This window comes from Leptonotus elevatus, chromosome 12 (assembly GCF_054856555.1).
Source record: "Leptonotus elevatus isolate MCC_2025b chromosome 12, RoL_Lele_1.0, whole genome shotgun sequence".
Classification (NCBI taxonomy): domain Eukaryota; kingdom Metazoa; phylum Chordata; class Actinopteri; order Syngnathiformes; family Syngnathidae; genus Leptonotus; species Leptonotus elevatus.
In genome coordinates this window covers 19,874,331-19,901,704 of record NC_141250.1, presented here as the reverse complement: position 1 = coordinate 19,901,704, position 27,374 = coordinate 19,874,331, and the positions used below count along the sequence as shown (strand labels likewise).

The following is a 27,374-nucleotide window of genomic DNA, read 5'->3' as shown; positions in this document are numbered from 1 at the left end:
TTAATAATAGTTTGTATTAGCTGCTGATGTTTTCTCTTAGTTTGATTTTTTTTTGTTAAGTGTTTTGTTTTGACAGTTGTCATCTTTAGGGGTGGGGTCTGAAGCGTGTTACCCAAAATGCCCTGCGCGGCTGCGTCATCTTCGAGGGCCCGGCATCCATGATGGCGGCGCTCGGTGCGGCAGAAGTCATCACACAGCTGGAAAGCGCTGCCAAAGTTTTAATGGTGAGACATGACAAGCCTTTATCGCGGCCGACGTGACGTTGTCTTAACCCGAACGCGCTGAGGCGAGGCGAGTCTCTCGAGGGTTCGCCAGTGCCGCTTTTTAATGGCGAGACTTTGTACCTGAGCGGGAAAGGCGGCGATGCGTGGCCAGGCTGCTGTTTCTTCTTCTCTCTTTTCCCATCCCGAATATTGACCTGATATTCGGCCTCTGCTCGCCTTTAGACCCGCCGAGCTGCTCTCAAAACTTGCACCTTTTCGTGCGGGTAACACGTTAGTGTCCAAATTGCTCCATAGCTGACAAAAACAACATGCTTCCTATCCGCCTCGGATCGAAGAGTGAAGCCGCAGCTTCCCAAGCCGAGTAAAGTCACTTAATTCCCGGGTTGACCATGTTGCAGCTCCCCTTAGTATCCTCGAGCTCTCCCAGGCTAACCAGTTATCTTCCCAGTCTTCCATGGAGCATCCCAAAGCTAACCGTGTGGTCCCAAAAACCTTCCACAAGTAGTATTCACAAGCGCTCGACTGACAGACCCCAAAACAAGCAGCTGCCCCTGGCCCACCAGTTTAACAATGCAGAGCCCAAAGATCAGATTTGTAGTCCTACCGACTCCCAATGCTCATTCATTCAAAGCTAACCATGTAGCAAGACTCCATTAGCCGAATTAGAACCCCCTCCACAACCTCAACCCAAAACCAGCATGTAGCAATAGGAAGACAATACTCAAGTATTTTTTTGTTTGTTTGGAAGAAGTCAGAATTACACCAAAGCAGTTTGGGAAAATGTCTTATTTAGTTGCATGATCATTTGGAGTTAAAAAGTTGTAGAATTAATGTAAACATCAAAATAGTCTTCTTTTTAAATAATGTAAACATAAAAATAGTTCATCTACGTAATTGTTTTGAGAGAGTTTTTTTTTTCAGGGGGAAAAATTGTGGAATCACTGCTCAAGTACAGTTTTGTTGCCTTTAATCTTGAAAAACTGTTTGAGACAAAAGGACTACTGAGGAGTGAGGAATACTGTTCTAGATAAAAAGTCTGATTATTCTCAAGAAAAGTTATTGGTCTCATGAGTAAAGTGATGCCTTTGTCCCTTGTTAAATATGAGTTTAATTCTAATGATGTCACAAATACTTAAGTACTTTTTTCTTTCTCATTTAAGCCATTAAATGTGTTTTTCTTTTTCAGGCACCGCCTTCCATGGTGAGCACAGAGCAACGCCAACATGCCGAGCACGTCTTCCTCTCCTTCAGGAAGTCCAAGTCGCCCTTCGCCATTTGTAAACATATCTTAGGTGAGTGGTCCCACATGTTATCTTAACACCAACTTGGGTATAAAACTGCTCATGAAGAAATATTTTAAATGGTTGAGAAAAGCGTATTTTTCAAGAATAAAAGTTATATTTTTCAAGATGGGTGAATTATATATAATATAAGTTTTTTATCTTATAAAAATACCCCAATTGTTTTATTAAAATAAAAATAATAATTACATTTTAAAAAGAAATGTATTTTTAAATGAGAAAATGCTTCTTCTTTTTAACAAGATGTTTATTTTTTCCCAAGTAAATATATTTTTAAGATAAGAAAAATAACAATGCAAGTTTTTGGGGGAGTTTTTTTTTTGTATATTTCAAGATAAAAAAAAAATCCCACCAGCTGCATTTTTTTCTAAATTTCTTATAACACACACTTTGGTGAGGTTTTGTCATGCATGTTGTTAGTGTGTGATGAGAAGCAGCGTTTTAAGAGTGTGCTCGATGTTTCAGAGAGCAGCAAGGTGGATTATGTGCTGTTCCAGGCTGCCACCGCCATCATGGAGGCGGTGGTGAGGGAGTGGATCCTGCTGGAGAAGAGCAGCATCGAGTCCCTCAGAGCCTTCCTGCTCACTTACGTGCTGCACAGACCGAAGTAAGGACAATGAAACGCAGAATTTTGGGATAAGCCAAAGGAAAACTGACGATTTTTCCGTTTTAGCCTGCAGAAGTACGTGCGCGAGCAGATGCTGCTGGCCGTTGCCGTCATCGTCAAGCGCGGCACCCTCGACAAAACTGTGAGCTGCAAAAGTATCTTCCTGGAGGTCGGACAGCTCATCAGCAGCGGGAACCCCAACGTGGTAACAAGCACACACTCACAAACAGTGCACCCAAGCTGGTGGCCAGTAGGTGGCAGCACAACATTAGCGTTTGACTTGTGCTTTGTTTGCTGCATGCAGCAAACGCTGGCATGCTCCATCCTGACTGCGCTGCTCAGCGAGTTCTCCAGCTCGAGCAAGACCAGTAGCATCGGGCTGAGCATGGAGTTCCATGGAAGCTGCAAACGCCTCTTTCAGGTGCGCGCCTTGTCCTCATTAAAAAACAACAACAATGAAAACTTTATTTACAGACCGCTGTAAAAATATAAAAAAAACAACTGTAGCAAACACAAGTTGCTTTACAGAAGTCAAATAAATACACTTGCTTAATTAACAAATTAAAAAAAAGGCAAAAAAATTGTTTAGTTTCTCAGGTTATTAATCCATTATTTGTTTGTCACAATAAAATTAACTAAATAAAATATAAATATATTGTATGTTTAAATAGTATTTTGATTAAAAATGTTCTCTTTAAAAATAAATGCTAAAAACAATTTTAACTAATTAGAAGAACTAGAAAAAATCATTTTGGCTAATTAGGTGATTAATAAAAATGACATTAAATATAGTCATACTATGGTATATTTTATTAGTGTTGATTAAAAAGTATATGTAATAAAATATAATGGAATCACATATATATGAAAAACAAACAAGTAAAAAAAAATTTTTTTTTTTACTTACTCTTGAATTGAAATAGATTTTTAAATACAATTTGTGTGTTTAAAATAACTGTTTAAAAAATATATATATATTTTTCACCGTGATGTATGTTTAATCACAAATTTCACCACCAAGTGGAGCAGCTGCACTCCTGCACTACTCCAGTGCTACTCACGCTGGTGTATGGAAGGTGTGAATGTTTGTTGGTGGTCGAAGGCGCACACTGGCAGCCTCGCTTCTGCGCAGCCTGCCCCAGGGCAGCTGTGGCTACATAAGTAGCTTACCGCCATTATAGTGTGGATGTGTGAGCGCCTGAATAATGTATCCATTCCATTGTAAAGCGTCTTTGAGTGTCTAATTAGATAGAAAAGTGCTATATAAAACCGATGCATTTTTATTATTATTATTACTACACGCTTGTGTTTGTACAATATAGATGATTGTGTCGTAATTGTAGTTATGTTATGTTTCAGGAGGACGGTCTTCGTCAGATCTTCGCAATGACCATGGAGGTCCTGCAGGAGTTCAGCCGGCGCGAAAACCTGAGTGCTCAGATGTCGTGCGTCTTCCAGCGCTACCTGGCGTTGGCCAATCAGGTGCTCAGCTGGAACTTCTTGCCGCCCAATCATATCCTTTCTTTCACATCGCTCGGCTTTAAGGTCGCCAGTTTAGGCCAGTGTAGTTAAGTTTTCCAAAGTATCAGGAAGTGTTGTGATGTCAAGGGGGGGTCTTCACTTCTATACTGAGCACAAATCCATAAAGCCATCATTGTGTGATAATTCACATAGCGGGAAAACACATTTTTTTGTAATTAGTGTTTCTGACTAAAAATATATTTTTTTACATTTACATGTTTAGAGCTGGAAAATCAATCAAAATTAATTGGCTCCAAAAATTAATCAATGAAGAATGATTTTTTTTAATGAAAAAAAGCAAAATTGTTTAATTAAAAAAGTTAGTAGTAAAGAAAGTCTTAAAAACACGTGGTTAAAAACACACAATAATAAAAAGTACTGGTAATTAAAAAAATATATATCCCCAAAACCTTATAAAAAAAATCTAAAACAAATCATTTTTATTGATAATTTTATTTTGTGTGTGTTTACTTTTAATACCAATTTACCAAAAAATTTGTGTGATAAGAATAACAAATATTATTATTATTATTTATTTATTTTAGCAATGAAAAACAACAAACAAATAAATAAAATTAACCAAAAAACAACAGAAAATATTAATTATTATTTATTCTATATATATCGAAAACAAGAAAATTTTACTCAGTTTTGGATTTAAAAAAAAAAAGAAGGAATTACATTTATCTGTTATCTTCAAAACAACTAAACACATTTCATTGTCTTTTGATTGCATAAAGAAAAGCATTACATTTTCTCAAACCAGCTACGACAAGTCACAATATCTACACAAATGAAGAAAGGATAACTGTTTACAAACATTCTAGTTCTATATGATTAATGCGTTTGTGCATGTGTGCTGGCCAGTAATGTATACATTGTAGGTGACTTTGTAGTCCATCTCGAGCATGCACATGTGTTGTCTGTGCAGCTGGCCTCATGTTGAGAGCACAAATCCTAAATCCTAACCAGCCTGGCATCTGAGGGGATCTGGATCACTTTCAAAGAAGTGTCCACATATGTGTGTGTGCGCGCACATCATTCCTTTGAGCCTACCCCCCTTTTTCCAGGCTCCCCTTGGTATGCGTGGCGCGCATTTGTGTGTGTCTTCTTAAAGACAAACTGTGAAAGTCATCCGCAAGTGTGTTTGCATCAGCAGATGTGTTTTTTTAGGCGGCAGATGAAACATATTATAGTTACTTAATAATCCACAACGTAAAAAAAAAAAGTCCCTCGGCATGCATGTGTACCCAATGATAGGGTTACTGCAATTTGATCAGTCATATTGCCGGATACTCAGAAGTTTGAACGGCCACCTTGCACATTAGAAATAAATACAGCATCCAGAAATAATCTACAGAAGAAAAAAAATGGCGGCTATAACCAGTTTTTGAATTTTAAATTCATCAAAAAAAAAGATCAAAGTATTGGCCAATTAAAAAAATATTATTATTATTTTTACACATTACAGCATAAGACAAAGATAATAACAAAACATTACCCCCTATTGGGCCCTACTAGAAACTCTCACGATCCCTCTTCCCTCGTATAATAGCTAAAGACAGTCATAAGCGTCGCTGCCTGTACGTCTGAGCGTCGGGGGGTGTTCCGCCATAATTGCTGACAGCCGCCACCTTTCAAACAGCAGTAAATACTCCCCCTCCGCCGGGCGGCATGTCTGTCCACGCTCCCTGAAGCATTGTGTCTTCAGCTAAGGGGGTGTCGCGTGTCCCCCCACGCGTTTGCGCCACACCGCATCACTCTCCACCGTGCTTGACTCGGGGGCTTCTAATAGGGCGGCGGTCAGGTGACAGATCAAGCCGCCGCCCCATCCCTCCGCCACGCGGCCCACATATTTGCTAGCTGTCGGCCCGCCATCTGCTTTGTAGCAGACAGGAATGTGCGCTTGTTTGGTATTAAAGCGTGACGCTCCCACTTTGGGTCCCTCAGATTTACCAGGTAGTGAAGCCCCCGCGAGTGTTGAGCTGTGACCCCCCCCCCACCCCCCACCCCCCTCCCCCAATCAGGCCTCACAGGGAGCTATTGTCATAAGCGTTAGCCTTGGGGGCTGTGGGCGGGGTCATCAGGGGAGAATCTTCATCTGCTTTTAGTCCAAGCAAAGAGAGGATGACCTTTCAAATGTGTTGGATAGAAAGCTTAAAAAGATAAATGGACATTGTTCATTGTTCCCACAAACATATCGTAATGACATGACAGAATGCATAAAACTAGTTTCCCCCCATTTTTTGCTTCAATTTAACAGACACTATACTGCTCCTTCTGTTGTGTGCACATTGGCCACTTGACGGTAGTTTAATATACAGTAGATAGTAGTTTAATTTGACACTGGGAGTGGCAATAAACAGCTTGGCCGTCTTTTTTTTATTATTAATTACTGTATCCCTAACCATTTTTGTTGTTGCTGGCAAGTCAAAGCAAAAAAAAAATCAGTCTAACGATAGCTCATATCTTAAAACTCATTTGTCGGGATACCCAAGGCATCACTATAATGCAGTTTTAAAAAAAAAAGTCCTCAGCATGCTCGGTCCTATAATTAATGCGACCACCCTCGTGGTCCAAAGTCTCTAAAAAGTCTTCCTTTTTTATAATCCGCATCTGAATTTGTTGAGCGCTGTTAATACGGTAATTCTAGCGCTGCTGTCAAGACATTGTCCTTCCTCCCCCGCTGACAGCTGCATGATTGGAGACAAAGCTTTCGGGGAGCCGACGACAACGGGAGACGGGTGCCGGATTGTTATTCCACATGGCGGGATTTAGGGCGGGATGCGTCCCTTAAACCCCAGCACGCGCCTTAGGATAGCGCCGCGAGGCGGCCGCCGGGATCAAGCGTAATGAATAGAGGATACAGTAGAAGCTCGCTAATCCGTTAGCTGCACACACGCATACACACAGCAAGGCCGTGTGGAGATTAGCCGGCTAATCTGTTTTTTGGCTATTTGCAGAGGCAATGAGGACACAATGAGCGCTCTCGTATGAAGAAGTCCAGCTGCTCGCCGTTTAGCTCCTTTTCATATTCTGCACGTATAGAGTGTCTCAGGGCCGTTAGCGCTTTGCTAAATGATGGCTGTTGTTTGTTTGGGGCTGTCTCGGGTTGCCGTGGTTACACAACTACAAGGGTGGAAGACGGTTAAGAAACATTTGCACGTTTTTGTTTAGTTGCAGTCGCTTCTCTTGACAGCTATTCATAATAACCACCACCTTGCGCAATAGAAATGAATACTTTGACTAGGAGTAATCCACAAAAAAACCCAATATAGCTTAGCATGTTTTTATTTTACGAATAGGAAACATACATTTGTGCGTGCGTGTTAATTAGATGTCTCATGCATTACTGGAATTCTTCTAACGAGATTGCTCTTTTGACAGTCATCATAATTGCCACCTTGCATAATAAGAATAAACATAACTGGAAATAATCCACATAGTTATTATAGAAAAGTCCATGACACGCACTCGCAGTTGCATCTTGCATAAACTAAGTAGACGTCTCATACAGTTACTGTAATGAGATTGCCCTTTTGACAGTTATGATAATTGCCCCACCTTGCATAATGGAAATAAACATAACTAGAAACAATCCACAAAGTTAAAATAGAAGTAGAAGTTCACGACACACACTGGCACATGCATCTGCGTGAAGTAGATGTGTCGTAAAGTTACTGTGACGAGAATGTTCTTTTCCCAGTTATTCACGATATTCACCACCTTATAATAATAATAATAATAATAATAAACAACAATGACTGGAACTAATCCACAAAGTCAAAGGGAAAAAAAGCCCACAACATCCACGGACACATACCCACACCCAGGCTACTATTTTGTAATTAGTGCAGTCGCTCCTTAAGCCAGTTGCCGCCACCTTGCGCAATAGAAATTAACACAATGACCAGATATAATACAAAGAGTAAAAATAAATAAATGCACACACGTGTGTAGGGTTGTATGTACCTGAAATAAAAAGTTCACTGCGCTGTTAATGTAGTTGTGTTTATGTGTGAAGAGGCTTGTAACATGTTAACGGCGTGTGTGTGTTTGGACCTCTTCACTTGTTGACCTGCATTTGTGTGTGTACGTGTGTGTGTGCGCGCGTGTGTGTGTGTGAAAGTGAGGCGTCACTGCAGCTATTAGGAGCCTGCGGGCTTGAAACAGCAGCAGGTGATGTCTTTTAAAAAGCCAGCAAAGCGCCGCCACATGTCCTCGTCGCTCCCCTCGTGCGCATTCGTCATCCGGCAAACATGCGCCTGACACACATGCGCACGCACTCACACACACGCACACCCTCCATTTTGTGTGTCCTTAGTCAAGAAGGGAAAAGTATGTGGTAGTTTCATTTAAAGTGATGCTTATCCTTCCAGCACACACGCACTAGGAATGCGTTTGGGCCTATGTCCACACGTACGCGGGTTCTTTAAAAAAAAAAAAAAACTTTTATTTTTTTCCCCAACTCTGGAATTTCCCCGAAAGATGTAAGTCCACAGGAGAGCAAATTTGCAGTCTGTCAAGTCAAGTGTATGTAAAAACAGCAGGTGGTGTAAGGCCCCATTGAGCAAGTAGTCATTTGCAGAAAAGGCGCAATACAACTATTGAGGAATGGAAAGGAGGGGGGGGGGGGGGGGGGGATAGTGTCCTGACAAGCAATTTAAATGTTGAGCAAAAGCCCAAAGCGTTGCAGAATTTGTCCGCCTGTGCCATCAACCAGCTCAGTGGCCTAGTAGTAGAGTGTCCGGCCTGAGACTGGGAGGTTGTAGATTCAATCCCTGGCCGGGTCATACCAAAGACTATAAAAATGGGACTCATTGTCATCCTGCTTGACACTCAGCATTAAAGGGTTGGAATTGGGGGGGTTAGATCACCAAATGATTCCCGAGCGCGGCCTCTGCTGCTGCTCACCGCTCCCTCAGGGGATGGGTCAAATGCAGAGAACAAATTTCACCCCACTTAGGTGGGTGTGACAATCAGTGGTAACTTTATCTTTAACTTTATCTACAAAGAACAAAGCCAAGATGGAATATCAGCTTAGCGGAGCACATGACAACCAAACATTCAGAAACGTTTCTGAGGTGATGGGTAAAATAAACAGGTGGCAGCTCGCCTGTTATGGTTCTGGTGCTACCTCCAAAGCCGGAAAATCACCCGGTCGCCTGTGTTTTTGCTCTTTATACAGAACAGATTGCCGGATTTGTAGAGACAGTGTACAAGGGGTTACAGAGGTGGCATCTAACCCCCCGTTATGGCTTTGATACGACCACCACCAAAGCCAAAAAATTGCTGAGTTGATTCGGCTACTCCAATTCCATGTCGAGTGTTGTTTATGTAGAGAACGCACCATAAGAAAAATCTACTAAGTGCTGTCTTTTGAGGCAAAGTAGAAGAGATTACTCAACATGGCGTCCTATCTCTTTGCTGGCTCTGTTAAAACTTCCGAAGGCGGATTATTCCCAGTTTGAATTTGTGACCGAAGGCTGTTTAGAAGGAGCTAAACTGGTGGCATCCCACCTCTTACTACCCCTGAAGCCGGAACATTTCTGGGTTGACTTTGGCCCCCTCCTATTCCGTGTCAGGCTAAGAACAAGCCAAAAAATGCTTTGACTTTTACAGGCACCTCTTTTCAAGTTTGACCCCCGAAGTCGGAATATTGCTGGGGCGATTTTGCGCCCAGGGCTTTTTATCCAGAACAGCATCAAAAGAAAATGCCGCCTTTTAAAGGCAGTGCAGAAGGGGTAGTTGTGTCCCACCTCTATTACAGCTTTAATACTACCTCAAAAGCCAGGAAATTGTGAAGTCGACTTCATTTAACATGTCAATCCGTCTGCATGATGTACTTATCATTCCTGAGCTCTCCCGAGGCCTTGTCGGACCCTGTTGCCACTGCGCTACCTCCCAGGGGACTTGACTGCAACAAATAGCATTCTTGTGTCTTCTCCTGGCCCGCACTTCTTTCCATCACCCTCATTCCATCCCTCCTTGCCAAAGTTCACTGCGAGGTCCTCCGCCTCCACCGTGGTTATTTTTACCCCCGCGCTCGGCGTTTGACAGGTGCCAACTCGTGGGCCCAAAGTGCATTGCGGCGTGTGGTGCGGCGCGGGGCGTGGGCGGCGGCGGCTGGAATGCACCAGCGAGCCGGCCGCCCTCTGCCGCCTGCCGCTCTGCTTTGATGATGCATTCCTCCGCTCGCTAGTTTGTCAAGCGGTGTGCGCGGAATCTCAACATGGACGACCGCTGACAAAATGGCTTGGGAGCAGTACTGGCACTTTGATTGACAGGAGATTGATGCTTTATTTTTAATTGGAGCAACTGTGACTTTCATCTCCTCTTCCAAAATATTCAAAATATTTATATATTTACAGTATTATTTTTATTTATATGGTTGTTTTTTAATCATTGTACATTATTTTGTATAAATATTGACCAAATTAAAAGGGTTGCCATTATAGCGACGTCGTGTTAATATAAATAAAATAAAAAAATATACATATTAATTGTATCTTCCATCCACTTATGTTTGGGTTAGGTTCGCCAATGTTTACACAATTAAATATAAAACATTTCAAAAGATATTTGAATTAAATATTTTATGTATTTTCTATTTTTTTATTATTATTATTAATGAATTTAGGTATTTATTTTTTGCTAAATTTATAAGGTACTTTTGGCTGATGCTAGTATTTATGCTTTTTTTTTTTTGCATCTACTTATAAATTTGTTTTTAAGCAACTTTTAGTACTTTTGACATCTAAAATATATTCAGAAATTTTAATAAAATGTTATTTAAAATATGTCTTTTTAAAAAAGTAAAAAAAATATATATATAAAAAATACAATATTAAGGCTTAGTATTTTAGCCTGTGCTATTTGTTAGGTTTTCCAACCAAATGAAACGTTCAGGAAAAAATTGCCAATTGTTATACACTTCATTTATTTAAAAAGAAAAAAAGAGATACTGTAAATGTTCAAAGATTTTTTTTGCATATTTTTATATTTGCAATATAAAACAAATCCTTGATTCCTCTGTGGGAGATTTGAATGTTTTGAACCAATCTTCAATGATGTTCACTGTTTACAATGTAAAATCTGCTTAAGAAGCTCCATCTTGTGACAAAAGAAAGAAAACGAGAGTAGACATGACAGGGTGTTAAGAAGCAAGCAGGGTGCGAGTGGATTGGCTGAGGAGCAGACGGGGGGCGTGTCCCGGTGTTGAAGGAGTCTGGAGGCTTGATCCTTTCTGCACATTTGCGCCGGGCTCGTCTCCCGAGGAGGCAGAGGAGGGGTTGGGTGCAGTTTAAAGCGGAAGCGTTCACGCGACTCTATGCTGCTGTTGGCCTTAACGGGCAGCGGGTCACTGGGGCGCCACTACATCGCCATGTTCGAGGCGGTGCAGAACGTCACGCTCAAGCCCACCGAGACCTGGAGGGAGGCGCTGCTGGACACCAGAGTCATGGACCTCTTCTTCACGGTGAGTACATCACTTCCTCCTCCTCCTCTTCCTCTTCTCCATTACAATCTCATCTGCTGCCAAACTCAAACAAACAAAGCAAATGAATGACAAGGTGTCTCTAAAGTTTTGACCCTCATTTGAAATTTGGTGCCAGCTGTTGGTGACTTGTTATACAGTAGCTGCATGCCTAAACGGGCTGCGGTTGGAAGAGTGTTTTTTCACCATGCTAGCAATTATAAAAAATATTTAGCCAGTCAATTATGTTACAGTATTTGTGCTTTTTATAATAATAATAATATAGGGTGAGAACATATCCATTCAGACCCAACTTGTTTACTGTCTAAATGGGTTGCGGTAGAAACTAAAAGAGTGAGGTTCCCTATGCTCGTGGAGCTATCTTTTACAGTATTACGGGTTTGTTCTTTTAATTATTATTATAATAGGACATGTTCATTCAGACCCAACTTGTTTGCTGCCTAAACTGGCTGTGATAGAAATTGAAAGAGTGAGCTTCTTATAGTTAGCTGGGTCGTGTTTCCTCATTATTGCCAATCATGGGAAGTTTGATTGATCTGATGTTTATAGCATTTAAGTTAATTAGACCAATTTCAGACCCATCTAGGCTAAACAAGCTGTAGAAATTTAGTGTTGTTTTAATATTTAGTATAGTGTTTTTCCAATCTTTTGTCGATAATGGGAACATTTATGGGTGGTTTGGACTGACTCAGACCAAATAATGTTGCTGCCTAAACAGGCTGCGATAGAAATTAATTGCGGTTCTCTTATTCAGCGGCTTGTTTTTCAACGTTATTGTCAACCTTTTGATGTTACTTTGAGTTGATCATTCATCGCAACCGGGTTAGTTGGAGTGATCCAGACCTGAGTAGGTTGCTGCATAAACAGCCTGCAGTCGAAATTGCATTTTCATCATTTTTATCAGTCACATGATATTGGATTGATGTGATCTTGTTAGGAACCAGTTTCGATGGACTATTTTAGGCCCAACCAGTTAGCAGGCAGACAGGCAGGCATGTATTCTGGGCCAGTGGTGTATTTTTTTTAAAATCTGCTCCCATAAAAAACGTTTGAAGATCCTCCTGCTAGGCCAGACAGGAAAATAAGCAAACTAGCAAGCTATGCTGCTAATCAACCCAAAATCCTGACGAGCCGGAATGATAGAAATGCTAACTTGTGCTAACCTGTGTCGGGTTTCGGCCTTGTCTGCATCAGTGGTATTTCTAGTAGCTTCAATGTTTGTTGTTGTAGATGCCCTCAGCTGTCCAACTGCATGAATGTGTGTGTCTGTGTGTACTATGTATGCTTGCGAGTTTGTTTGGTTGGGGGAGGGGTGGGGGTGGGGGTCATGTTGACCCCTGGGTGACTATGTCAACGTTGGCGTGTGCGGCGTCTCCATGTTGTGTGTTTCTCTAATTGAATGGACTCTGCTGTTGTCTCTTGCAGACACACAGGCAGCAGGTGTGTGTACACGTGTGCGTCTTTGTGTGTTTTTGGGGGGGGGGGTGTTGAGACATGAGACGCCACCGGGACCCCAATTCACGACCGGGGTTAGAGATTGGAGCCAACATTTGGGGCCCGTGTTTACAGCTATGCTGACCCACCAGAGCACAAGCTCCACAGTCTCCACTTTGCTGCAGTTCTTCGTTTTCTCAACGTTGTCATAATATTTGATGAAAAACGTGCGAGATTTGACAATAATGTATGTTGGCCTGCTGACGCGCTCCGTTTTCCACCTACCCGTAATGTCTTCTTTTGTAAAATCGCTGCGCTGTTGCACCGTTTTGAGTAAAGTGGCTACAAAGCAAAATGGCTTCCTGTGTCTTTGCAGGCATGTATCCTGGGGCATTTATTCATTACCGACGTGCCTACCAAATGTCACGTTGCTAAGTGAAACTGCCTGCAGGGCTGCTGAGTGATTTGCTCTATTATCAATTAATCAGGCCTTTTCCCCCAATGCGGACCTGCAGTACATTTAAAGCCCTTCTTCCACATACCGGCACATCTTCCAAGGTCAAACAAGAGCGTGTCAGTCAGCATGTGTTGCGAAAGACAATAGGCTGCGAGCAAAGTGTTGATGCGAGACAAACGATGGGAAAGATGAGCCTCAGGGGGAACACACACCAGCCAGGCTTTGTCTCCTTCTATAAATAGCATCCTCATCTCCACTCTCTCCTCCTTCACTACCAGCCAGCCTCCCTTTTGTTATCCCTGTCGTAAAAGCCGCCCGCTTCTTTTGTGGTATCAAATGTTGTTGTTCATATTAAACACCCGCGACCCCAAAAACTGGCTGGGAATATTTTTTTAATTCAGCCTTGGAGCCAGTTTCACTTGGCAACATGAAAATTGGGCGGAATTTGGTTATTGTGAAGATTCAACCCATTTTCGCAAAAAAACCTAAAAAAAATATGTAGGCATGTCTATCATCGCCACGAACAATTCTCAAGAAGCCGTGTCTGGACAGAGACAGATGTCTACCATTTTGCTTTGAATTTCTAATAGCAATAATGCAATTGGGTTGTTTTGAAAATTCCAACCCCGGAGCCAGTTTCACACATAGCAACATTAAACTGATTAGGCATGTCCATCATAAGTAGACCCATAAGAAATTTTCAAGAAGCCGTGCCTGAAAAGGCACAGCTAATCTGCCATTTTGTTTCAAATTGACCATTTTAGAGACTTCGACACTTTGTGGTCATTTGTTTTTGTTGTTTGCTTCTGTTTGGCTATTTGAGCTTTACGGGAAGACAGCGATTGCTACATTAGCTTTTCACACTTCTTGTATGACTGTTAATTATGTTGAAACATTACTTACATAGTAAACTGAGACTGAGTAGTATTAAATCACTGCCTCAGGATCTTGGATTTCTTACAGTCCATGAACGCAGCATTAAAACAGAATTAGTTACCTTGACGACGACACAAACAGCCCTTCAGGGGCTTTGCTGTTCATTGATTAATTGTTGTGTATTGTTACCATTGTTAGTCACGGAGGTAACTCTCTCTCTCACACACACACACACACACACGCATACTTATGTATACTCGCGTATACACACTAACAATAGTCAGACATGACCGGTATGACACACATCATTCGCTAGCGCAGCTGCCTTGTACCCTCCCTCCCTCCCTCCCTCCCTCCCGCCTCCCTCCAGCCGCTGACTTCACATCGTGGAAGCAGCATCGGTGGGAGTGTAGCGCACAGCTGCTACGCCGCGTTAGCATCTTAGCCGTAAAGGGATCAGGGGACGTTGGAGCTGTGCGCCGGCAGAATGGACATTATGGCTGGGGAGACTGCGGCGGCGGCGGTGGAGGTCCAGATGTGAGCTGCGTATAGCGTCAGTGGAAACACATGTTGCTGAGGTGGCCGCGACCGAGATCTCATCGGGATGTTTTTCCACTCTGGGTTTGATTGAGGCTGCCTGTGGGCTTTAAAGACCTCAGTGACTGTGTTTGTGTCTGGGTGAAAGACAGAGCGGGGTTAAGCGCCTAAAGTCATCTGAGGGTGAGGCAGGAAGTTTTACGCTTGTGCTTGAGCATGCGCTTGGACTGAAAATTTTAATTTTAACAGGTATTATTAACTCTTAATGGACATGTTGTGACACTTTTTTATTCAATCCATGTTGGCTGTGTTGAATTAATGCAGATTACATTTGCCAGTTTCATTATTAAAAGAATTATCATCTGTATTTGTTAAATTTGCCTAAAATGGCAATGTGTCGCAATAGTCCTCATTTGTTTCTCGCAACAAAAAGTCTAATTGAAAACAAATGAAAATGCACTATTGCCCATTCAAAGCATGAAGCAGTTTTCCACACCTTTTAGTGTTGAAAACGAGTTTTTTTTAAATTAGCCTTAAGTTCCTTAAATTTGCCTAAAACGCCAACGCGAACACGAAATGATGTTTGTTCCTAGCAGGCAAAAAAAAAAGATGGGGGGGGCAATACAATTTAAAAGCAATGGTCCCCATTCAAAGCATTCAGTAATGTGACTTACTAATGAAATAAATTAAATGTTATTGTTGGATATTTGTGTTCATGGAAAAACAATAGAGGGTCTCTCCTCCATGTATGTCCGTCGTCTCTGCAAGTCTCCACTTTGTATTCTAAACGGCCCTCACTACTGAAATAAGTGTGTTGCTATTTATGTTAGATAATTGTGTTACATTTGGAAAGGAATGCTTCCATTTATGCTTAGATTGAATATTCACTTATTACAAATAATTACCTCATAATGCACGTTGTGCCGTGTCGGCTGCGTTTTACGAAAATAGGTTGAATTTGCCAGATCATTTCCATCTCTATTCCTGTAATTAGATTAGAAAGGGCATTGCTGCTGAAAAAATACAACACATTTGGTAAATGAAGTGCACTAATACAGTGCTTTTATCTACACCGTATGGTGTCCAAAGTGCTATACAAAGCCTCATCCATTCATGAACACATTCATACACCAATGTTTCAATCATACACATGACAAAGATACAAAAAAAAGAATGACATTTGTTTTTGGCATTAAGAGACACCACATTGAAAAATTGAAAATGGCATTTTTCCTATGCAAAGCATGCAGCAAAATGCCTCGCTACTGAAATAATGTTATTGGATAATGGTGTTTCTTGTCCAGCACTGTATGTGGTCAAAGTCCGCACTAAACTTAATCAATTAAGGATTGATGGTTGCATTCAAAGCATGCAGTAATGTGCCGTGCTACTAAAATAATAAGTGAGTGTTGCTTCTGATGTTGGATAATTGTGTTTATGTAAAAAGAAAGTGATTGTGTATCTGTGTTTTACGGGGTTATTCGCTTAGTCATCTGAGGATGAGGGAGGAAGTTTCCCACTTGTGCAGTCAGTGTTTGTAATTGTATGCTTCTAGGCAAGTTAAAAAAATAATAAAAAAAAAGAATACTCACTCACTTTGACCTTTTAGTATTCACTTTTCAACCTATAGTTTATTGAATGAGACCATTTGACATACTAACCCCCCCCCCCCCCCCCCCCCAGGTCCACAGGAAGATCCGGGAGGACTCAGACATGGCCCAGGACTCTCTACAGTGTCTGGCCCAGCTGGCCTCCATGCACGGGCCCATCTTCCCGGACGAGAGTGCCCAGATCTCCTACCTGGCCCACCTGGTGGAGGGCTTGCTCAGCATGATCAACGGGTCAGTAGACACTCCATGATTAAACTAAAATAAAGTGTGATGTGGGTGTTTTATGTCCAGTACTTCTCAGAAAGACACACGAAAAACCAATTACAAATTTGAGGAACAAGGATCACATTCAAAGCATGCAGAAACTTTTCAACGTCGTTTGCCTTTTGTAAGAATGTATTTTTATGATTTAATTTTATTTTTTACTGATGTATGTAGAGAAAAAATAATTTGTGTGTCATGTTTCCCTATTCAAAATATGCAGCAACATGACTGCTGATGTGTATATTGTTGTCTTAAAACCTCGGATAGGTCTCCCTATGCTGTGTAAATTTCTAATATTCAGGGAACGAGTTGGGAGGTCTCCCCTTTCCACATCCACACACACTCTCGTGTGGCCATCAGTAATCACCTATTTTTGGAGCTTTTTTTTTTTCTTTTTCCAATTGCCTCATCGGAAAAGCATGCTTAGCGTAGGTGGACGGCCGATCTGTGCTGATTGAGCACTTTTGCTCACACTTTGGCCTTCTTTTTTTTTTCACGCCATGTGGGACCCGGAATGTCACTTTTTAGTGGAGCAAGAAAGTCTTAATTGTTATAGGGGGGAGTTACTTTTTGTATTAGTTGGTTTCACACAGCTGCTGTTTATTATGAAGTATAAAAAATATGAGCGACTCATGAAAAGTAACTTTCTTTGATTTTATATTTAGCAGCATTTCTTTGTGTATTTTATTTTTGCATTTTTTTCTATATATATAATTTAGCTTGGAAGAGTAACACTTTTTTTTCTTTTCTTTTTTATGTTTTATTTTTAAAAGGGTGGTTTCCCTTCCACTGTGCAAACTGAGGCTAAACCAGGGTCAGCTTCCCAATCGAGCACCAAACGTCCACGCAATTTGCTCCTTCCAATCAAATTTGAGGAAGACGCGACCTGCGGCGATTTTCCACAGCTGTGCGGTGGTCCCAGTTTCACGCAGTTTTCCTCGTGGTGACACTTAAAGGGGGGAGGGGATCGCACGCCAACCACTGCATTGTGTTGACTCAGAGCTTATTTATAGTTTTAATCGGCCATTTTAAGGCGGCCTGGCGCGTTTCCATGTGCTTTTAGTCAAGGTGACGAGGACAAAGCTTAGCATTGTGTAGCAGGGGTGGCTAAAAACAGGACTTCTAACAAGTGATAAAATATTTATGGTCAGTAATAGTAGTGTAAAAAAAAAAAGAAGTTTACCGCCACGGACATAATTTAAAAAAAAAAAAGTTTTAACTTTAACTTTTAGCCCCAGGAAATATTCTGTTCTTGACACTTTTTTTTCACTCATAGGAAGCAAAGGCAATAATTACTTCCAGGTTGAAACTGCTGTTTTTTTTTCTTTTCACTTTTCCAGCATCGAGATCGAGGACTCTGAGGCGGTGGGCATCTCTAACATTATTTTCAACCTGATCACCATGTTCCCCAGGAGCGTATTGACGGCGCTGCCCAGTGAGCTCTTCACCTCCTTCATCAACTGCCTCACGCTGCTCACCTGCTCCTTCGGACGCAGCGCCGCCCTGGAGGAAGTGGTGAGTAACTGCTGCGTTTTTGGAAAAGACAGCATTTAGGTTTAATTTGACCAATTTCAGGGATACTTTAAACATAAATTACTTCTACTACTACTACTAGATTTTTTTGTGCTATTGCTACCAAATTGTAACTATGTGAACACAACAGACAGACAATGTTCAAACGCAAAATATGAGCATTTTAGCCTTTGTTTGTGGGCGGAGCATGGTGGTGAAGTTTGACGTCTCGCCATAAAAGACAACAATTTTAATTACACAGTTTCACCAGGTTACAGGTTGACCAAACCTCTTGTAATTGACTTGTATTTGTTTTCATCCTCACGTTATAACGTTTACCAATCATTCAAGATCTGCATTTGTGTGTTTCCAGCTGGACAAGGACGACATGGTGTACATGGAGGCCTACGACAGGCTACTGGAGTCGTGGCTGACGCTGGTGCAGGACGAGGAGCATTTCCCTCGCGGCTGCTTCATCCAGCCTGCTATGCAGGTCTTCAACGCCTACATCCAGTGTCACCTGGCCGCACCCGATGGCACCCGTAACCTGGTCAGATTCCGTCCACTCGGCTTGAATAATCTGCTGAACTTCCGTCCTAACTGCCAATTCTCTCCCCCTCCCTCGTCAGTCGGTGAACGGCGTGTCGTCACACGACGAGGAGGAGATCAATGAGCTACAAGAAGATGACAGAGAGCTGTTCTCGGATCAGCTGTCCAGCATTGGGACGCTGGGCCGGGTGGCTTCAGACCACTGCATCCCCCTCCTCACAAGGTAAACACAATCTGGGCGTTTTTAGCTGCAAGTGGTTGTCCACTTGTAAAGTCTCGACCCTCTTTTGGCACAAAATAATTGACTTTAATGGATTAGCATGTGTATTAAAGTTGATAAGTGAGAAAGTGTGTTTTTTTTTTATTATGATTTTTTTTATTTTTTTTTATTAGTTTTAATGTGTAAATTGTATTTTTTTCATTATTTTATTGTTCTTTTTTATGTTAGGCTATTTGTGTTTTTCAGCGATTCATTTGTTGTATTTTATTTTTCGTATTTGTGTACTGTTTTATATTGATGTTTTAAATTTTTGTTTGGAATTGTTTTCTATTTATTATAATTTTTTCCATATTTATTGTATTAGTATTTTTCTGCTTTTTTAAATTACCTTTTTTAAATTTTATTATTATTATATTTTTTATTTTAGATTTGTCATTATCCTTTTTATATATTTTTCATATTTGCAAATGTTTTTTGTTTATATTTTTCAATCAATGAAGCTGTACGTATATTTTTGTACTTTTTCTCCTTTTTGTCATTCTTTATTTTAGATTTTGGCCATTTCAGATTTTTAAAACTAGGCAGTATAAATTGGTAACAAAATCCATATTCCTAATACAAATGTATTGCAACAAATAATATATCTTCTTTAGTGCATTGGAAACTGAACATAAATCCTCATATTTGAAAGTAACCACACGCCCTGGAAAAACCTAGTCTTTTTTTTATTTTATTTTATTTGTTTGTTTTATTCCTTGCTGCTGCTCATCCCCTCCTCCTCCTCAAAATCTGCATTCAAGTTGCGTGTGATGTTTGTTGTGTTGTTGCCGGCAGCCTCCTGGAGGACCGCGTGACTCGACTCCACGGTCAGCTCCAGAGAACTCAGCAGCACTTGATGTCCTCATCGGACTTGATGTCAGTAGACCGCAAAGTACTGGACGACCTCTACGAGGACATCCACTGGCTCATCCTGGTCTCAGGTCAGCGAGAACCGTGACACAAGCTAAATCTGGAGCTCTCCTTAGTCTCCTCTCACATAAAATTGTCACATCTGAGGATCCATGGCTAGAAACTACAAAAACAAACACGTGCTGACATGATAATTTTTTAACACATTGCGCGCATCGTTCAGGTTATCTCCTGGCCGATGACCCCCAGGGCGAGACGCCGCTGATTCCCTCCGAGGTGATGGAGTTCTCGGTCAAGCGCTCGACGGAAGTGGACATGAACACCACGCTGCAGATCCTGGGCTCGCCGGGGGAGAGGGCCTCGTCCATCCTGGGCTGCGACCGCACCGACCCTGTCATCAGGTAGGTCGGATGAGACCTTCGCTTCTCTTCTTTTCCATACAGTCGGCTTTATAAACGTGTTTGTGCTTGCGAGGTTGCTGTCGGCCGTGCTGAGGACGTCCGAGGTGGAATCCAGGGCCGGCAGAGCCAGCTTGACGCAGCTGTTGAGTCCTCAGATGGGCAAAGACATCGTGTGGTTCCTAAGACGCTGGGCCAAGACCTACCTGCTCATGGATGAGAAGCTCTACCAGCAGGTGACTCACTCAACCACCTGCATGCACCTCTTGATTTTCTACATGTACATACTTTGAAGTACAGGGCCCCGGTTATAATTTTGCACTTGTCTAACCTATGTTCTCTTTAGGTCAGCGTGGCCTTCAGCACGGCGTTCAGCTCAGACACGGAGGGCGCCCAGTGGATCGTTGGCTACCTGCTGGAGAAAGTCATCACCAACCTGACGGTGTGGAGCTCGGAGGCCGAGCTGGCCAACGACACAGTCGAACTGCTGGTCACGCTGGTGGAGCGACGGGAGAGGTGAGGCCAGGCCAGGTCTGGCAAGTATGTCGGTCGGTGGGTCATAAGATGTCATAGTAATGATTTCCCCCGCGTCCGCGTGCAGAGCCAACATGGTGGTGCAGTGCGAGAGCTGGTGGAACCTGGCCAAGCAGTTCGCCAGCCGCAGTCCGCCGCTGCATTTGCTGTCCAGCTCGGTGCAGAGGACCCTCATGAAGGCTTTGGTGCTGGGGGGCTTCGCCCAAATGGACTCGGACACCAAGCAGCAGTACTGGGCTGAGGTAACACACCTGTAACACAATGTTTTACTCATTACAAACAGGCTTTAAACAGCCAACCGCACTTTTTGTTGTATTTTAATTTGTCTTGTTATTTTTTTACAATTAATTTGGTTTGAAGTTGAAATTTTTAGTTTTCATTTTCCTGTTTCATTTGTATTCAGTTTTTTATTGTCTTGATTTTTCACCTTGACTTGACAATTAATTTTATTTTGTTGTAATTTTTATTTGTCGTTTTTATTGTATTTTTAAGAACTACAAAATTGTCAGAATTGTTTTAATATTTAAGCTTATTTGCATTTTTGTTTTTAAAGGTTGCTCATTTTCTATCTTTATTTTTTTACGTTTTACTTTAGTACTCTTATGTTCATTTTTATTTACATTTTTATTTCATTATTAATGCTAATTGATTCTCAACTAGCGTTCTTATTATTTTTACATTTATTTTATTCATATTTTTAATTTTAAACCTTTTAAATGTATCGCTGTTTCAAATATTGTATTTTAATATATTTTAAGTATTTTTCCAATATTTCAAATTCATTCCAATTTTTTTTTTTTATGTTCCTTGATATGTATAAATATGATATTGTAATTTCTGTATTTCATATTCATTTTATTCCTATTTTTAAACTTTTCCTTTCATTTATATTTGGATTATGTTTTGTTGCTTTTAAACTTTTTAAAGTTTTATATTTTTTTCCATGTTTATTTACATTTTTATACTTTACATTCCATTTGTATTTTTTCATGATAAATTAGTTTTTTACAACGCAAAATTTTGTGTATTCCTTTACAGTATATATTTTATTATTATTTTGAAACGTTAGCTAAAAACACCAACGTGTTTAATACGCACACACATGCCTGCATCATGAGTGGCCTCATGTTGCGCTCATGTAGCATTACTTGACCACAAAGCTGTGTCTAATATTAGGCTTCTTCCCCCTATTGATAGTTGAAGCCCCAAAGACGTTGGAATTGCGTTTATCTCTTGTTCCCCGGAGGCTGTCGTGAATCAGCCAATGGGAGCACAGCGAGCGCGTTCCGTGCCGTCAGCAGCTTTTGAGCATCAAAAGTGTCCCGTCCTCTCGAGCCTGGCAGACTGATAGATGCGCTTCATAATTCCACCCCAGGGAGGAGAACTTGAACCTTGTCAGCATCATGGAGGTCTTTTGTCCTAATCGGCCGACGGTAGTAAAAAAGAAATAAAAATGTGTGTGGGAGGGGGGGGGGGGCAAAGCCACGTGTAATTACCAGGCAGCTGTCGGCCGTCGCAGCTGCCGCGTCGGGTGGAAGACGAACGCGTCTGATGTGCTCTTGACAGCAATGAGCGTCTTGGACTGTCCCGTTGATCGTCTCCTCGTTTGTCATACGTGGAAGAAACAAAAGGAATAGCGAAGCAGGTGCAAGTCTACCTGACACATGCAACAGTCAGTCATCCTGCTGGTTTTAATAAACAGGCAGGGAGAAAAATATCTGAAAAAAAGAAAAGGGGGAATTGTGCTTATTGTGCTACTTTCCAGATGAGATAATAATTGTTTTTGATAGTATTTTTATGTTGAGAATTGTATTTTTTTTATTAGATTTTTTTTTTTACATTTGTTTATTTTTCATAGTTAATATTTTTTATTTTATTGTTGCATTTGTATGTTTATGATTTTTGAAGTATTTTTAATTGTTTATTCAGTTTTTTTAATTGTTTGTATTGTATATTTTATTTAGATTTTAATCAAACGTTTTTTTTAAATGTTCTATTTTTATTTTCACCATTTTGTCTTTTGTCAACTTGATATTTTTTTACATTTTATTGTTATTTTTTATTTATATTTTTTACTTAATCAGATTTTTTTGTTTTGTTTTATTTGTATTGATTAACATTTTTTTTATTTTCAGTTTTATTTTTATGGATTAACAAATTTGTTATTTTAATTATTTTATTTGTTTCGTCTTATTTTATATATATATTTTTTTCTTTTACATGCAGCACCGTTTTTGATTTCTTTTACCTACAGTATTTGTAAATTATACCGTTAATTTAATGTTTTTTTTTAAAGAATATAAATATGTGGTTTGTTTTATATTTCTCGTATTTTTTTATTTATTTTTTGTATTTCAGTATAGACTTTTCATTTTCCAATTAGATTTTTTGTTGACTTCCTACCTGTAACATTTGCTTCATATTTTCCTTCTTAACTTTCAATATGTACTTTTCATTTCCAAAATGTCTTGATGATGAATCTTTGATGTGAGGTTCTTGTGCTTGTGGCGTCTTTCAGGTTCTGCAGCCTCTGCAGCAGCGCTTCCTCAACCTCATCAACCAGGAGAACTTTGCCCAGATCAGCCAGGAGGAGGCGGTCAAGCGGGAGATCGTGGCCACGCTGGAAGCGCTGTGCGGCATCGCCGAGGCCACGCAGATCGACAACGTGGCTTCGCTCTTCTCCTTCCTCATGGACTTCCTGTCCAGCTGTATCGGACTCATGGAGGTCAGGGCGGCGACGGGGCAGAAGGGGTGGGTGGACAAGATCCTCGGCGGCGTCATTTATTCTACGCGTGTTGGTTCCAGGTGTACAGCAACACGCCAGAGACCATCAACCTCATCATTGAGGTTTTTGTGGAGGTGGCTCACAAGCAGATCTGCTACCTGGGAGAGGTCGGTAACCGCGTGATGGAAATGGACGCGAGCGGAAATAACCCCGAGCGGCGTGTGTGCAGAACAAGTCGATGAAGCTGTACGAGGCGTGCCTGACGCTGCTGCAGGTTTACTCCAAGAACAACCAAACCAGGAAGCGAAGCGACGCGACCGCCGAGGAAGACCAGTACCAAGACCTGCTGCTCATCATGGAACTGCTCACCAACCTGCTGTCCAAAGAGTTCATCGACTTCAGCGACACGGGTGCGCCGCGCCGCGCCGCTCGAATGGTTTCAACCTGGAGGGAGTTGTGCATGGAAGTGCTTGAGTTGATCCTCCGGTGTGTCTTTGATCCAGACGAGGTGTTCCGTAGCCCAGACCAGGGCACGCCGGCGTCCAGTCGTCCGGTGTCGGCCGCAGACGTGGTGCTCTACGGCGTCAACATCGTTCTTCCCCTCATGTCGCAGGACCTTCTCAAGGTTAGATCCAATTTTTGGGGGGCCATCAATCTTAATCTGGAAAAAAGCTGGCTGACGTCTTTTCTTTTTTCTTTTTTTTTCAAGTTCCCATCTCTGTGCAACCAGTACTACAAGCTCATCACCTTCATCTGCGAGATCTTCCCCGAGAAGATCCCGCAGCTGCCCGAGGATCTTTTCAAGAGTCTCATGTTCTCGCTGGAGCTCGGCATGACCTCGTATCCTCGTCACATGGGAGCGCATCGGTCACTACAGAAAACAAAAAGAAAAAGTCATTGCTTCAATTTGCATCAATCGCTACAGTGGACAGCCAATCAAAGGTTGCCTTCTACAAGTGTATGGTAGCATTCGCTGTCGCTGATCGTTGAGTATCAGTTACTACAATGTACATAAAATCGGAAGTTTTCTTATCAGTCACGACAGTAAGACGGCGATTCTATATGCATCAGTCACTACGGGGGGGGGTAACTTTGAAAATTGCAGACCAATCATTTCGGTGGAGGCTTGCATGTTATTCCACACGCAGATGACGCAACTACTGTAGTGACTGATATGGAAGAAAATGTGCGGATTGGTCTCTTCTGTAGTAACTGATACATCCAGACCAAAAAAAACGGCTTTTGAAATGAAATAGTCGTGACCGATCCGTATTGAAGAAAATTGCTTCAGTAGCGTTTTCTACTGTAGAAATGGATACATATTGAAAAATACTTCACAGTAGTGATTGATGCATATAGAGGAAAACAACAGGATATAGTAACTGTCTTTATTGAGCATAAACAAAACAAATCCACACAAGATATGTTATCAAATAAATAAATACAAAGACAGCAGGTAACTGATTCTTGTCAAAGAAAACGTTTGAACAGCTCGCTAGGTTTTCAGTAGCTGTCCATTGGACTGATTGATGCGTATAGACCTCAGGTGTCCAACCCGAGGCCCGTGGGCCGCATCCGACCCCCCCACAAATGCAAATCACGTATATGTACCAAAATTATTCAATAATAACATTGAGTTATTTAAAAATAAAATTTTACTTTTATGGTAACTTGAGCAATTATTCAACTATTAATATCCTTGACTTTTGCTTTCCAAACGAGTAATCCATCATTGAGACGTTTAAACATTGATTTGGTTCCACCGTCATAACGGCCCAATGAGGGAAGTCGTAACAACAGAATAGCCCGCGGCAAAAATGAGCATCATTTATTGGCGGCGTGTGTTGTTTATTTCTTCAAGTGGACATCCTTAACGCCAATGTTCAGTATGGGTTCGGAGATCAGTCAATTGTGTTTGGAAGCGTTGTCGCCGTTGGCCGAGCAGTGCGCCAAAAACCAGGAGAAGGACACGCCCCTCTTCATGGCCACGCGACACTTCCTCAAGGTACACAAACACACACACACACACGCGCGCGCCATGTGCAGTTTGTTCCGGTGTTTGTAACGTGTCGTATGTTGCAGCTGGTGTTTGACATGTTGGTGCTGCAGAAACACAACACGGAGATAACGGTGGCGGCGGGGGAAGCGCTTTACACGCTAGTCTGTCTACACCAGGTCAGATTACGCTTACCTGTAAAGTTGACTTGAGATGAGTTAAGATATTGCCACACAAGTATCATGATACTGTTGATATCATCAAAATCTTTGTATGCTATCGATAGTCCTGACAAAATATTGTGGTACATTATTATCAATTTGTTGATCAAGAATTGTGATACTAATGATATTGTGATGCTATTGATATTGGGATTGTATTGTAAAGCTCTTGATGGTGCTAACAAAATATTGTGGTATTATTATGGGTCGATTACTGTGATATGAGTGATATCGTATGTATTATTAACTATTGTTGGCTAAACATTGTCAGATTATCAAAATTTACTCATTCACTGCCAATGACGGCTATAGACGTCATAAATTCATTTGAACTATTTCTATTAGTTTAACATTTTTTTCCACTTTTGTTAAGAGTATGAAAATCTAGAAAAAAATTGTTTTGTACATTTAGTAGAACACATAAAATTTGTGATTAATCGTGAGTTAACTAGTGAAGTCATGCGATTAATTACGATAAAAAAAAAATCACCTGACACTCCTAATTTTTAATAATCTTCTTTAAAAATATATATAAATAAAAAAGTAATTATTTTTTCCAATTTTTAATCTTTTTTTTGTTTGTTTTTTGTTTTTTAAGAAATAATTATTAAAAAATTAGGGGCGTCAGGCGATTACCATTTTTAATCGTAATTAATCGCATGTCTTCACTAGTTAACTCACGATTAATCACAAATGTTATATCTGTTCTAATACAATTTTTAAAAAAATCTAGGTTTTCATACTCTTGTTAACAAAAGTGGGAAAAAAATTCAAATTAATTTTTGACGTGTATAGCCGTCAATGGCAGTGAATGAGTTAATACTCTAATATATATATATATTGTTGACTAAGTATCGTGATACTATCGATATCGGGATATGATAGCGTGAGTTAGTGAAACTCAGCATGACAGCATATTGTGGGGCAACGCAAGTACAGTGTTGTTGTGATGTCGCGCTGCAGGCGGAGTACTCGGACCTCGTGGAGTCGCTGCTGTCGTCCCAGCGCGACGCCGTCATCTACGGCCGCCTCGTGGCCGCCTTTAACGCGCTGACGGCCAGCAGCACGCCGCCGGCCATGGAGCGCAAACAGAAGATGGCCTTCCTCAAGAGCCTCGACGATTTTGTGGCCAACGTGGGCGGCTTGCTCTGCGTCAAGTAGCCATCGCGGACCAACGCACGTCATGCCAATTCACGTCACGCCCGCGATAAACTATGGGTACATGGGAAGGACGCTCGCCATGGTGACCTGCTTGAACTGCAGTGCAGACAGACAGACAGACAGACTGGGAAGCTACAGGCAAAGCTTCTGGAGTACACACACACACACATGCACCTATACAGTGTTATTGGAAGGTGACAAAGATTTTAATATTTTTCCCCAGTGTGACGTTTTTGAATGCCTTTGAACTTGTTGGAGGACCATTATGTTTAGAAAATGTGCACACACTGTAATATGCTCACACATGCGCATGCACACACTGCTCCAAATCCAGAGTGCCTTGTGTGTCGGAAGGTATGTACGGTATGTGTGTATATATATATATATATATGTATGTGTGTGTGTGTGTGTGTACACGTGCCTTGCATCATGTGTTGCCATGACAACAAAGGCCGCCTAGTTGCATTCAGGTGCACTGGTTTAGTTCACCAAAAAAGCGAAAGCATGCGCATGCTGGCGTCCGCCTGCAGGCCTTTTAAATGTTTGTTCTGTTTGAGGAACCTCACAATACACCGAGACTGAAATGTTTTTATACGCCAGGGAAGGTGTGGGGGGGGGCGGGGATTAGGCGCTGTGAACCTTTGTGCTTGAACTGACCTCAAGGAGATGAAACTGTTTCGGCCAAAGAGAAACGTACGTTGGCTGGAGTCGTATTTTTCTAAAGCAACATGTTCTCCGCAAAAAGGAGCAGAGACACTTTACCACCCTGCCTGTGTGTGTTGACCACATTTAAAAGTGTACATAAAGTTGTATTGTAATAAGT

General features: G+C 41.4%; 1 protein-coding gene across 2 annotated transcripts; it reads left to right on the top strand.

Moving 5' to 3' along the window:
• The first annotated feature begins 147 nt into the window (after positions 1–147).
• xpo4 (exportin 4) lies at positions 148–27,374 on the top strand. Of its 2 annotated transcripts, none has more exons than XM_086091983.1 (24): positions 148–224; positions 1,411–1,516; positions 1,991–2,132; positions 2,199–2,337; positions 2,437–2,553; positions 3,492–3,645; positions 11,018–11,130; positions 16,136–16,293; positions 17,739–17,841; positions 18,212–18,388; positions 18,468–18,610; positions 19,442–19,587; positions 19,740–19,917; positions 19,991–20,150; positions 20,261–20,430; positions 20,516–20,690; positions 22,967–23,173; positions 23,254–23,340; positions 23,403–23,583; positions 23,677–23,798; positions 23,883–24,013; positions 25,061–25,178; positions 25,256–25,348; positions 26,354–27,374. In XM_086091983.1, the coding sequence occupies exons 1-24, from the start codon at positions 159–161 to the stop codon at positions 26,549–26,551; spliced, it is 3,384 nt and encodes a 1,127-aa protein (XP_085948109.1). In that variant the 5' UTR covers positions 148–158; the 3' UTR covers positions 26,552–27,374. The 2 variants fall into 2 exon arrangements, with proteins under 2 accessions (XP_085948109.1, XP_085948108.1); XM_086091982.1 differs by having other exon boundaries at positions 17,667–17,841.